This window comes from Poeciliopsis prolifica, unplaced genomic scaffold (assembly GCF_027474105.1).
Source record: "Poeciliopsis prolifica strain line A6 unplaced genomic scaffold, Auburn_PproV2 SCAFFOLD024, whole genome shotgun sequence".
NCBI classification, from domain to species: Eukaryota; Metazoa; Chordata; class Actinopteri; order Cyprinodontiformes; family Poeciliidae; genus Poeciliopsis; species Poeciliopsis prolifica.
In genome coordinates this window covers 135,336-149,571 of record NW_026562399.1, presented here as the reverse complement: position 1 = coordinate 149,571, position 14,236 = coordinate 135,336, and the positions used below count along the sequence as shown (strand labels likewise).

The following is a 14,236-nucleotide window of genomic DNA, read 5'->3' as shown; positions in this document are numbered from 1 at the left end:
GAAGATTTGTAAAAAACGCTGAAATAGGAATTTTATTCCCTTTTTTTTCTCAGAAGTCATGTTTCTCGCTCTCTGTTGACGTTCCACTTCTTCAAATGGCTTTTGGTCATCTAATGCCATCCGACGCTGCAACGGGAGAGGAAAGCCATGTAGGAATGCCGTCCAACTGCTGCTCTTTAATCCTCCTGACACACTCACTGTGCTGCAGGAGGCAAGGCAAACAGCGCAGCATTCCTTCTCAATTCAGTGTCCAAGCAGCACAAAAAAAAAAGGCTCCACTGCTTTCAGAGCTGCTGCCGAAGACTGTAAAGCCGAGGTGTTTCCTGTCCAAACCACATTCCTGAGCTGCGGCTCTGCTCAGGTGTCTATGGAGGTATTATAATGTTTAATGGTCGGATGGAATGTGAGATAACACAGGAGCAATAACTGAGTAGATAAGCAGAAGTTCACCTGAATTGGCTCATCGACATTTTCACACCTATTTTAAGGTCTGTCAACACGTGCTGGTTCAAACTCCAACAAGAGAAAGTTTTTCCATTTTGTCTCTTCAATCCCATCCATGGGACAGAAATTCTATGTTTTAGACTGGGGATGTTTCTAATTCAGTCTTTCTTTGCAGAGAAAAAGACTCAGAAAGCACAATTCACAGTAGTGTAAGTATTCCACAGCCATTGTCAGATCTAGAAGACTAAGGGTCCCTGGGCTGGAGTCAGTTTTGGTGCCTTATCACCAGGCCTGTCACAGTAACACATTTTGCTGGACAATAAATTCTCCCAGAAACTATCATTTTGAGACTATTTTCAACTCCTATGATACTAGTAATAATGGATTGTTAATGCAAATATGCCCACTCAAAGATAAAAAAAACTTTAATTTCTAAAAAATGTTTATTACTGGAATTGTAAAACATTTCATTTTAAATGTAAAAACTAAAACAAAAATAATTAAAATGATTAAGAAGACTAAGATGGAAACTAAAACGCATAAAAAAAGCATTATCTTCGACATGGAAAACAGGCAAAAGTGGCAGATAGTGCAAACTAACTACTTCATACTGTGTGTCAAAAGTTGGCGGGATGCTGGATTTTCAATTATATTGAAGGGAAACATCTTTTTGTATTGAAAATTATCATACTCATTTCCATTTACCGAGAAAATAATTGATGTATTGCTTATTGTGACAGACTTGCCTATCCCAGAAAAAAAAGTCTCTTATTCATGCAAATTACAGAATATTAACCAGTTAGTTTCAAAATGTCTGATGGCCTTTTTCCAAGTCTGTACACTCCAGTTAATGATTAATCTATTACTGAATTGATCATGATTATTTCCATAATTGATTAATCACCAGAAATCCAATTAAATTGTGTTAGTCTCACTAAAGTTTTGAAAAATGTTACTAGTTAATAAAAACCATTGAAGCTTGTAAAACACTTGAATTATTTTCCAGTTTTACATATCTTGCTTCAAAAACATCTGCCATAAAAACACTTACTCTATGAGCGTCTCGAAGCCTTGCTCTTTGTACTGCAGCTCTTGCTTCATACAGGCCAAGTCCCGCTTCAGCTTGTTCACCTGACACAGAACAAACCCATCACAGATGGAAACACCTTCTATGTTAGTCACAGCAATCCTTGCTCACATCAATCTTTCTATCAAAGTCATTTATTCCTCATGTGGCCGTTTTAAACTGTTCCCAAACAAACAATGATCTATTTCCAGACTCTTCAGCATCTGGATTTGATGATCAATCTATGCAATCATAAGCTGTCCAAATGTAAATGTGACTTCAAGAACACAATGCAGCGACTCTTACTCGACTTTTGGCTGTGGCAATTTCCGCTTTGAGGATATCTGGGTCATATTTGCTGGATGAGGACGACCTGGAATTTACTGCAAGAGGATAATAAACTAATTAAAAAGTTTATGTTACTAAAAATAGCATGAATGAATTATTTACAATAAACATTTAACAGTAAAAAATAAATTTAAAAAAATGAAAAAGTACAAACTACTAAATACAAATAAATGAGTAATAGACATGATAAATAAGAAAATAAGTAAAAATAGGGGAAAGAGCAAAAGAAATAATTTGAAATACTTACTAATAATATAAATAAAATGTTCAAAAATTATAAGAAAACAAAATAAGTGACAAAACACAAACAAATAAGTCCCACATTCCTTGCCTAAAAGAAAAGAGAACAATAAGTTCTGATCAAGTAAATGTCAATTCTAAGGCTAACTTGTTTTCAAATGAAACATCAATTGCTGTTCTGATGCTAATTTCAACAGAGCAACTGGCCCACAAACAGACCAACTTTAGCTCCAACTGACATTTACTTCAATAATCGATTAATCACAATTAACTACGATTAGTCTTTTCAGCCCTACTGAAAACCAAACTGTCTGATTCTTCTTCCACCTCTTCTCTTCACAGAAGACACCTGAAGCTAAGCTGATGTTGGACTCTGACTCACGGCTCGTCTGTGATGTGGACTTGTCCCTCCAAGCATCATTGAGCTGCCGGTACTCCTGCTGTGCCAGCTGCAGCCGCTGCTCCTTCACCTGGAAGATCTCCTTCTGTGCGCTGAGTGCATCTCGGGCCACAGCCAGGTAGTCTCGGAGCATGGCCTCCTGCTCCCGCTGCCACTGGGCACGTGGATCTTCCAGCTGGGTCCGCTCTGAGGGCAAATCAAGTAAAACGGTTCACATCTGTTTGGTTCAGATGAAACAGGTGTTCAAGGTGCCAGAACTGCGACTCACTGTTGTTGTGGTCGACATAGTACGCTCCGACGACGGGGTCGTAAGCCTCCTCCCAACCCACAGGCAGCTCATCTCCGATGCAGTCAGCGAACGTCAGAGGCTTTGTCTGCCTGAAAACAAACAGATGCAGAACTTTAATGACATGACAGACAAACTCAGACACATTCTCTCTGTGCTTTCCATCTCTTTTATTCCCCAATCCATCCCAAACTGTTTGGGATGGATCTAAGACTGAAACAATTAATCGGAATAATCATAATGAATTGCCAATTAATTTAGAAATCAAGTAGGGTATCAGGTCTTTTAAAAGGGGCATTTTCTAAAAAATACAACACACTGTTAGAGAAGTAATTAAGCCAAAATGGTATAAAAAAATGTTATACTTTTCAGCGCTGCAATGATTGATCACATTAATAAAGATAACAAATTTAAAAAAAATAAAACTTTGTCTATAAATATTTTTCACATAAAATTCCTCAAGTGGCATAGCTTTAACTAGTTAAAATTCTTTAGGGTTGAGATCTTCACATGCTGATCTTAGAAGTATTTTTTATCTGCAGATGCATCCTTTGCTCTAAGTAATCAAGCGTACTCTAAAAAAAATGTCAAGTTTCAGCATTTTAAGTTAAAAAAAATGATTATAATCTGTCTACAAAGAGGAAATAATTTATGTTCTTTTTTGCATTTTTTTAATGTATTTCTAATATAGCATAAAATGAGGTAAGTGAAAAATCTGCAGAATGTGGGGATTTTTTTTATCCTATTAATCATCAAAAATAATCAATACTAAAAGGTAGTAAAATACTCGTTTCCATCTGTATACCAGCTGTTAAAGTAATTTACAATAAAGTGTACGTTTCTATTATTATTCTTTAAAAATCAGAAGCGTTTTGTACTGTAGTTTGGCATTTTAGCTGCACCCCTGATTCTAATATGCTTTTTAAAAGTAGTGCAAACAAATTAACAAAATAATGATTGGCGCCAGGTTTAGTTCATAACAGGATTTGTGTTTTGTTTTTTTTTTTAAGCATTCTGATTGGCTGACATAAGTTTTAGCACAACACTTTAAAACAACACTCGGGCATATTTCTGTGGGTTTATGTGAATAAAATCTTTTCTATTTTATTTTTATAAAGTCTTGACTACATGTGTACAAAGCCTGAGACACATTCCCTCCATGATTTCTGTCTCTTTTATGCCCAAAACTATCACAGATCTGGCATCAATTGGGGATGGAACTTAAACCAAGCAGCTCCTGTATAATGTCACAATTCATTCCTCCAAAAAAGCAACAAATTACCCTTTAATATTCAGGAGTTATAAAAGTCTGAGTCAAATGAAACGCGTGTCTCAGGGTAACTGTTTGTGAGGAGAGGATTCTGGGGACAGACAGATCCGACCTCTGAGGGGGGAGGTTGAAGGACAAAAAGCGAGTGAGGGGCAAAAGTTCTGACGGGACACAATAGGAGGAAACTGGCTCCTGGAATTCCACAAGTGTTACTAACCTAAGGCTTGAAGGTTTCCATAGCAACCCTTGATACTACTGCACCGCAGTGCTGAAATTCACCAGAACTGATGGAGATAAAAAGCAACACCTTTATGTTGAAACTCAAATCACCACTGTATATTCATAATAGGGCTGGATCTAACAATCCTTTTAGAAATTGATTATTTTTTCAATTACTCTGATTATTCATTGATCAACTAGATTTTTAAAAATAGGCACATTCTGTAGATTTTGTCATTAAACCACACAAGCCTTTTTATATATTAGAAATGCATTAAAAGATGTAACTAAGCAAATAATTTAAATACAATATTTTTTTATTGACTAAAATGCAATAATATGACATTCCTTTAGTGAAAACCAGGCCAGTTGACAAGTTATGAGGAAAACAAGCTATTTTTATATTAGAAGCAAAATGCATATTATTTTGTACAGCTCTGGCTTAAATACTGCTCTGAGTATGTTGGGTTTTTTCAGGAAATTGCCTTTTTTTAGTCTGATTAGACCAGTTAACGATTAATTGATTCCTAAATTCGTTGACAACCATTTAATAATCAATCACAATTATTTTGATTAATCATTGCAGCGCTAATTATCAGTACAAGTCCTTACAATATCTCAGTCTATAGTAGTATTAATAGGAGTTTTATGTGACACAGTGGCAGTAAATAGTACATTGTTGTACAATATATAAACAATTAAAGATTTAAACCTTCATCTCAATAGTTTGGAGTTAGTTTCTTCCAGATTTGCTCATCAAGATGCTGACATTTTACATGTGCAGTTGTTTAACTGACAACTTCTGTGACATTTTGTCAGCAAAAAGAAAAAAAAAATCAACTTGCAGAAAACCTGGAGGGGTTTTATTTCTTTCTATAAATAAACCTCCACCTCCCAGGTGTTCCTCGGGTCGGCTCAACGATGCAAACCACTCCAGTATGAGGCTCACCGAGGGAGGTGAGCCGCATTGCTGAGCGGTGACTCAGCCCAAATACCTCGGAGTCACAACTTTGCTTCAAACCGCATTTCACAGCAGCTCAAGGTCCAACTGTAAAACATTCACACAAACACTCATTGGACAATCCGGCATGAATAACTGGCATTGAGATGGTGAAAGTAAAGACCTGCTGCAGCCTATTTGCTGAGTCTTATCTGAGCGATGGCATTCCTGTCACCCGACGACAGCCCTGCTGTGCATGATGCCACAAAGAGGAATTTATAACCAGGTTTAATTTGTCTCTGTAATGTTCAGCGGAGTTCTCGGTGTGCACAGTGAGCTGCAGAAAGTGTTTCAATCATTAATGAAAGGTGGATTAGTATTCAGATGGTAAACGTTTGACGATCTTTTACGATAGTAAAAGAAGTGAGAAACGCTCCCTCAGTTTAGAGAGCTGCAGGTATTCAAATGAAGGTCATCAGATATCTTCAGCGTGTTCCTCCTTTTTTCAAATCCACGTCTGGGACAAAAGGCAGGCAGCCCATCTTCATTCCTGTGAGCGGACATTAATAGGGAGGCTTTTCAGCTGACTGCCACAGGAAATTCAAACCATCCCATCATTCAATTAGCTCCAACTTCTTAACTCTTCATGTCTTCATTCCTTTCAGAAATATGGAAACTTCAGCGGGCGGCTGAGGTAGAAACCAGGCCAAACAGAGAAAGGGGATTCTTAACATTTCCAAATGTGTCTTTACGAACAAGGGCGGGGGTTTTCTCTCCCTCCACAAGTGAACGAAAAACTGGTCCAGCATGTTGCATTTTTCCAGTAAGCACAGCTAAGTCTACCAGATGAAAATATTCCAACAATCTGGGCTGATGTTGCTTCTTCATTCCAAGGCAGCAAAACTGTGACTTAAAATATCACATTAAATCCATGTGAAAAACGAAGTCATAATCTTAGAGAAAACTCTGGATCACTAGTTTGGACCACAGATTATTACTGATATCATAATGTCAGAATGGGAAACCTGAAGGCAGAGCTAGGTGATCTGAATAGAAATAAAATACCAGATTTTATTTGGTATTTTAAAAATACCAAATAAACAGGAAACCGTTATTATGCCTGATCCATTTTTTCTTTGCTTTTTTCTAAAAAAATAAGTTATAAATGAAGTGGCTTTTATTTCACTCATTCTTTCTGTGAATTGTATGACAAAGTGTTTGGGCCACACTACACAAATTTTGTTCAATTACAAGAATTATTTGTAGACTATTGGTAGACTACAAATTAGTAGACTATTGGTATACTACAAATTAGTAGACTATTAGTAGACTAAAGACCCAATTTTACCACAAAAAATTGTTTAAATTATGAATAAAAAGTCATTTTAATGAGAAAAAGCTTCAGTAGAAGAGCTCTGGCATGATCAGTTCAGTTCATGTAGTTCATTCTTAGATAATTTATGTGTCCTGCAACTAATAATCATACGACCAAGTATTTATTTTAGGTATTAAGGATTATCTGTAAAAGTAATATTAAAGAATATATTTACAAAATGCTCATTTAAATTTCTATTTTTCATTCAGCATCTCACATTAAATTCATATTTTATTCTCATGAAATTACAACTCTTTCCTGGTAATATGATTTTATCCTCATATTGTCAGGATTGTCGCACCACTGTATTCTTATAATATTATGACTTTGTTCTCGTAATTTACACAAATAAACTGCTGGCCCCGATATTCCGTCACAGCGTTGCTTGCCCACTAAATTATGGAAAGGAGAGCACTGCGAAAAAAAGGAAAAAAGTACAAATGTTTCTAGAACTCAAGAAACAAATAATTCAATCAATCAAGAAAATCAATTAATCGCCCAGGCATTGTTGAGCTTGGCGACACTGTAATTTTTTTTTTATCTCCACCTCATTGGTGTTCCAGTTGCATGTTTTATTTCACATAATCTCCTCAATAACACATCTGTACATTGTTGAGCAAATCTTCTGCAAGGTGCAGATATTTAATGTTGAAAACACTTTCACAATCTAAGCTGTAATTTTCACCTAGTTGCACTTCTTGCTTTGATTGTTCCTTTTGTGCGCTGCAGATTTAACCTGCATCCTCTGTTTACACTAAATAGGAGTAAACACAGAATCTTCAGCCAAGAAAATAACCCTTATAGTTTCTGAAATGCAACAGCTCCAAACATGGTAATATTTTCTATGATCTGTTTTCATCCATTGAGGAAGTGTTTTCACAACATGCATCTGAGCTGCTATAGCAGTGCTTTGTTAAAGCACTCAGTGCAGGATTTATTTTGATAAATCTGATGCGGGTGTGTGCAACGCAGACAGCTGCAGAGTACATATGCAAACAGAATCAATCAGAAATTTATAATAAATTAATAAATGAGAGCAAAGAATAAATGAGCAAAAATAATAAATCAGCCTGCCACAGCAGAAGCTAACAATTTGCAGGGCCTCACGCCACACTTTGACCCTGTGCACCTTGGCAGGCAGTGAAAAGGATTTCATATAAGTCGAGCTCTCTGGTCGGCGTTGGCACTCGCTCCTTGGCATTGTGTGTTTCAGGAATGCATGTTTGTTTCTCTGCCGGAGATTTTTTATCCTCCGCTGTGTCTGAGCTGGATACGTGGAACTGAATGAGGAAAAACCTGAATCCAACCCGATGTTTAAAATGACAAACAAGCAACAGAAACTCTGGCATCACGCAACAGTTGCTCAGTTTACCTGCTTCTAAAACTAACATAAATAAAAACCTTAAAGCTTTAACTAGCATATTATGTGCTGTATTAGTTTAAATTCAATTCAGTCCAACATTTTTAAAGTTAAAAATTGTTGAAAGTTGACAGAAAATTCTAAAATGTCTGTAATTATTAACATCACATAAACACCAGCTACAAAAGCTTTAAAAAGCCAAACATTACCAAAAAAGCTTCAAAGAAAGCAATCAATGCCCAGCCTGGCACAGAGGGGAACTTTGTAACCTCATGAGGGAAATAAATATTGTTGTAATTCATATTGTTAAAGATTCAAAAAGTTATTTACAGAACTCCTGTAAATCTCTGTATTACAGTGGTTGTGAAGAAGTCTCTGACTGAAGAAACTCTGTTTTAAATGAGTTTCACTGTGTTTCATTTTATGAAGAATCCTCTTCTCCAGAGGTTCCAGTCATCCCCAGAACAAAACCAGAACCGGACGTCTTTTCAGGTTGTTGAGCATTTTTAGGTCTGATGCGATAATGGAAGAGGAAATTGTGTTCTCCAAAACAGATCTTGCTACAAACAATCACTGAAGGACTAAGGGTCCATTCACAGCAAGCTGTACTAGTTAAAAATTGTCATCAATCAAACCGATTCTAACAGACCATCAGATGTGAAAACAGCCCAATAAGCTTCCTCAAAAAGTACAGTGAGCTTCATCTCTTCTTGTAGCTTCAGTATTGCATGTCCAGTCTAGTCTGTGATGCAGGCAAACGGAAACGCTTCATTTTCCTGAATGGTACTATTTTCCAGTTTTCTACGACATACACTTTGATTCCGACTTTCATCTGCCATGGACTACAACACAAACCAGTGGAGTATATGCTGGAACTTCATTGATTGAGGTTTGGAACCAACAGAAAAAAGTAAAAAGAACATATAAAAGTTCCATTAGAAGCATGTGTCCCCAACTGATCATTCCTGCACCAATCATCTCAGGCATCTGTGTTCTAAAACTTATAACATGACTTAAAGAATGTTGTTGGTTTCTGGTGTATTTTTGAACAGCAGCTGCAGAGCCACTCTTTATAATGTTGTTTTTGCGCCCATTTAAAAATTAAAAGTTTCTATCTGCTGTAAACCTTTGGTTCTCTGAAACAAAGGTTTCAGAGATCTATCTATCTATATATCTATCTAGACAGATAGATTAGACAGACAGACAGACAAACAGACAGACAGACAGACAGACAGACAGACAGACAGACAGACAGACAGACAGACAGACAGACAGACAGACAGAGACAGAGACAGACAGATACCTAAATGCTCACACAAACTAAACAAACCCAGAACTAGCTAAAACCATTTATCTGCAAAGGAAGATGGAATCATAATTTTTGCAGAGATGACTCTCCACAGTAGACTTAGAAGCCAACAAAGCAAAATGTCTGCAGTGACAGAGGGATAAAGTCTCATCTTTGAATAAATCATTACATGATAAACTCAGAAATCAGCTTATAATTCTTCAAAATTCCAAACGTAAGCCATTAAAGGGATTTGGTGCCAAAGTTTGAGGGGTCTTACATAACCATTGAAGTTGGAGGGAAAATAAGAAATTGTGGTTAAAGAAAAACCAGTGTGAAAAAAATGTGTCTCAACCTCAACAGGAAGGACAAAGATCTCTGTTACTCAGCCTCCAGCTCTAATAAAACTCATTCATCAAAACATCTGATGAGTTTTCAGTAAATTTGACACATCTGTAATATGACTAGCAAAACAACAAATAAAACCTTATGTTGCACCAAAAGCAGTAATAATGTGACTTTTTTAGCTATCCGGAATCAACACAAAACGTCTGTGTTGAAAAAGCGACCCTCCTCTGTTATAGCACATGGCTCCATTTAAAGTTGCAGTAATGTTTAGGATAACTCCACATGACGATTTGTGATGGTGGAACATTTTCATAGAGACCCTAAGCTGGAGTGCTGCTCTCCTACAATGCAGATATTTTCTTGTAGCTATTTCCTGACTTACAAAAACTAACAAGCATCTGCCTTCCTTAAACAGGATGCTCTCCTGTCTTTCCCATTTTGATGAGTGCCAATTAATTAGGGGCCTCTACTGTCACATTTATAGGATTACTAATTATAATGTAATAGGCATTTTGATCAACTCAGAGAATTAGCATGCAAATTGTGAAAATACCTCACATTTATTTTATACAAGTTACTAGGAATGCTAATAAATATGGCACATTTGATTTTTCTTAAAAACTATCATTTCATTATGAGATTATGAAACAAGATGGAAATAAACAAGTCTTCGTATCTCCCAGTTTTTATTAGGCCGATAACATTAAGTTAAGAAAGATAACAAACATAGACTAATAATACCGCGCTTTATGCCAATATATCATACAACACAAATAAATCTCTAGTATTCATAGAGGAGGTGCAATTAAACTTTCATAAATCCAATATTTATTTTTAGAAGCAGCTTTCAACTGTTGTATTGCTTTCAAGTTTCCCTTTAAGACTTGATCATTCTTTTACATTCAGTCTGATCTGACAAAAACAATTATCTGTATTTTAACAACACTGAGAAATATTAGTTCCTCTCCAGCACAAACTGTTTTATTTAGCCTCTAATTTTACAGCCACTCGTCTGAATACTTTGTCCCAGTTACATTATGTTTGCATCCTGATTCAGACAGAAGACGTCTCTAGCAGCGTTCAGTTCTTTTGATTATGTGCTCTTTAATGAAATGTGGAGTGCAGAAATGTGTCTCGATAAAACCAACACCCGGGTCGAGCTCAACAATGACACTTTCCCAAGAAAAGTAAATGTCAAACATCTCTGTTAAAGTACAAACTGCAGGAATTGAAGGACAAAAGTCAACATTAAATCAATAAAAAAAAAACTATAAAATAAGTTCTTGACAGACTTCTGTTGCCTGATATTTACTTTTCTTTTTACATTTTCAATTCAAACTTGTACAAAATTGAATGTCTTGGTATCCAGACCCAACGAGAAAGTATGTTGCAGAAGAAGGGAAATGGAGGCGAGAAAACAGAAAAGAGAAATGTAATGTAAATTTGTGGGAGGAAAAAAAATTTACATTTGACCTTGAAAAATATTGTAATTCTGAAAAAGTAATTAAAAACCTTGAATTTCTTAGCATCATATGGAAGTTAAAAAAATACATCCAGCTGATAAAGTGTCAACTTTAACTATTTTGGTTAGAAACTGTTTGTATTCTTTTTTGCCACTTTGCATCTCCATCATCAGTATTTGCTGTCCCCTTATTCTGTAATTTCTATCCCTATTTTTGCAGTTGCAGTAAATTTACAACTTTTTAAGGCTTCATTCACACCGTTTTCCAGCTCTACCTCAATTGTACTAAAGTTATTCTAATTTCGCATCAGTTTTAAACCTGTAATTCAGGCTGTTGTATGTTTTTTGGTTTATTTATAATCCATTCCACTTTATTTTGCTCTAATTTTGATTGCTAAGGCACTAAATAAACTGGTTCATGAATTCTGTAAAAAAAAAAATTGGAATAAATTGACGTTGTGTATCAGGCTGCTGGTATACATATTCACATTCTTTGAGTTTTCTTCACATGTTGTCATGTGAAGAATGACAATATGTCATTCTTCACATAGCATACAATCTGCTAACAGATTTTCATCTGTTAGTATTGTATGCAACAAGTCAAAACAAAGTTGTTCTTTGTGTTCAGATTGGCTGGAGAGCCACAGAATCTCATGAACTTTGATTAGGCTATATAATCACGTCACTATCACATAAAATTTCAATTAAATATACTGGAATTTGTGGTTGCAACGTGACTAATAGAAAACTGAACTGGAAATGGGTGACAAACTTAAAATCAATCCATAAAGTCTGAGAACTACTGAATAGGAAATTAAGAGTGCATTTCAGGAGAAATAAGGTTTGGAATAGACAAAATTAGGTCGTTTTCTCTGAACCTTTCAGGGGCTGATGGCCTCCTGTCTGAGGTCAAAGGTCAGAAACCCCTGTCCTACCTGTCTCTCGGGTCGATCCAGCTGGTGGTCTTTTCAATGTGGTTGATGTAGTAGATTTTCCCATCAAAGTCTTTGGCTTCCTCCCAACCGTGTGGTAGTGGCAACTCCTTCCTCGGCATGTCAGGCGAGTATCCATGTAATTAGCTCTTCTCTAGGCTGAATCATAAGGAAGGGACACCATCGCTTTTCTCTGTCATCACCACCATTATCATCATCATCATCATCATTATCAACAACAACGAAAAACAGATATTTACTTCCAAATCAACAGGCCTGCTGCGGTTCGGATTATGCCACAATCTAGAATAATAATCCAGAGAGAGAACCTTAAAAAAATATATTTCAGGGGATGGAAATGGTCCAAGAGGTTGCACTTGCTCACCAAATCATCAGCAGCCGTCATTAAAGAAAATAAACATAGAAATGCTTAAATTAATTCTTTGCGGTTTTCCTGTGTGGTTTAAAACGTGTCGAGAAACTTTCAGGCGGTCTGATGGGAACTTTTTCAGGCTAACTCCAATTACCCACGGTCCACAGAACAAGTTCTTTTAACGGCCACGAACCGCCGTTTGAGCCACAGAAACCAAACAAACACGCGGATAAAACCACCACCGGGAAGGCAGCGTCTCCGGAGCCTTGGTGTCTGCCGCCGCAAAGGGTTCGGGCTGCGGATGGAGTTACTGAAAGTTCCCCCTCACGGAGCTCCCGGATTCTCCTCACCAGCAGGCCACCATGTTGATCAGCGGTAACCGAGGCTAGCAGCCAGCGGCTCGTATAGACACTCCGAGCCGCTCCGAACGTGTCAAAAAGAAGTACCGAGAAACTTCACGGCTGAAACCCTGTAAATCGGCGCAAACTTCCCGCTTGTTCAGTTAAAGTCTCCGCTCGAAGTCAGGGGAAACGGATGGGAGATGCGGCGCTAAAGTCTTTCCCTCAGTCCCGATCACTTCGGTGCACCGCGATAAAGCTGGCTGCCTTCACTACCTACTGCTTCCGGTTTCAAAATAAAACATCTGTTGATTAATACAGCCCATAAAAATAAAACATCCTGTAAAAATGCTCTCCTATTATTATTGAACCTAATCTTAAAACATTCAATAATTTTTAAATTAGCAAAACAAAGTATAAAGAATTTTTTTAAGTCTTAAGAAAATAGTAGAATTTTGTTCAATGGGAAAAATGTAAATTTTAAATTTGACTTTTATTTTGTTGATGTTTTAGATTAATTTATTATTTCAACTATTTATTATTTGCTTTAAAAATCAAACAGGGGCATTATTGTTACTTCTATTTTTTTTAAAATCCCATTTTTTTATTTGTTACTAAAATAATACGAAAATTATATTCAAGTTATTTAAATTAAGATATTTTTGATGGAACAAATGTCAATATATTGTTTTATTATCTCTTTAATTTGAAACATTTTTTCAATTTGCTGAAAATGTTGTTTTACATATCATATATACTATGATATCCATATTTTAATATGCATTGAAAACATATTAAAAAGTTTTTTTTACAAAAAAAACTGTATTGTAATACTAAAAGATTTATTAGTATCCTATTTTCTATTATCTTACCACTCCCTTGTTGTAGTATTTGAGTTAGGCTTTGTTTTATTAAAATTCAGTATGTCCAGCATTTTTCGGCATGCAACGTGGCTGAGCGACAGCTTGTTCAAGTCTTAAGTATCTTTGTCTTTTCACAAAAAAGACAAATAAAAGTTCAGACGACTCAGCGTTTGGAGTTTTTTTGTTGTCGTGCGTGGTTTATTACTCTCATCAGACTCTGGTGAGGATGTTTTTTTTTTTTACTTTTAGTATAAATATAGTATCGCAGGATTCAAACCCCACTTTTCCTGAGGATTTTATAAAAGCACTAACGATTTACCCTGAATGATAATAATTCAGATATAATATTTAAAACCATAGGTTCAACTCTTTAACATTCCTCGTATTGTTTAAGGTCAGACACTAAAAACATAAGATTTTAATAATACTCTGATAGGTTTTCTGAATAAAATATGAAAAATAAATGTCCTTATATGTATTTATCTTAAATGCGTCAATCTTTAATTTTTTTGCTTTTAAAGACTGAATCCAGTTCCATGTGAATCACGAAACTGCCTTTAGATGGCGCTCTAACTCCGGGTTCACCCCATGCAGGTGGAAAAACCTTAATCAGTCCAACCTCAGTTTTAAGTCAAACATTCAGATCCTTTTACTGACATCATGGTGGTTATGATGCCTTCACGT

At 36.2% G+C, this 14,236-nt stretch overlaps 1 protein-coding gene across 2 annotated transcripts in view; it reads right to left on the bottom strand.

Moving 5' to 3' along the window:
* Nucleotides 1-12,951, bottom strand: part of wwc1 (WW and C2 domain containing 1) — a 41,469-nt gene extending 28,518 nt beyond the window's left edge. For both annotated transcript variants that reach the window (XM_055046755.1, XM_055046756.1), the window contains exons 1-5: nt 11,982-12,951; nt 2,767-2,876; nt 2,481-2,684; nt 1,817-1,893; nt 1,496-1,575 (exon numbers count right to left, since the gene is read on the bottom strand). In XM_055046755.1, the coding sequence (XP_054902730.1) occupies nt 1,496-1,575; nt 1,817-1,893; nt 2,481-2,684; nt 2,767-2,876; nt 11,982-12,100 (590 nt within the window). In that variant the 5' untranslated portion in view covers nt 12,101-12,951. The remainder of the gene's footprint in view (nt 1-1,495; nt 1,576-1,816; nt 1,894-2,480; nt 2,685-2,766; nt 2,877-11,981) is intronic.
* Between the last annotated feature and the right edge of the window lie 1,285 nt (nt 12,952-14,236).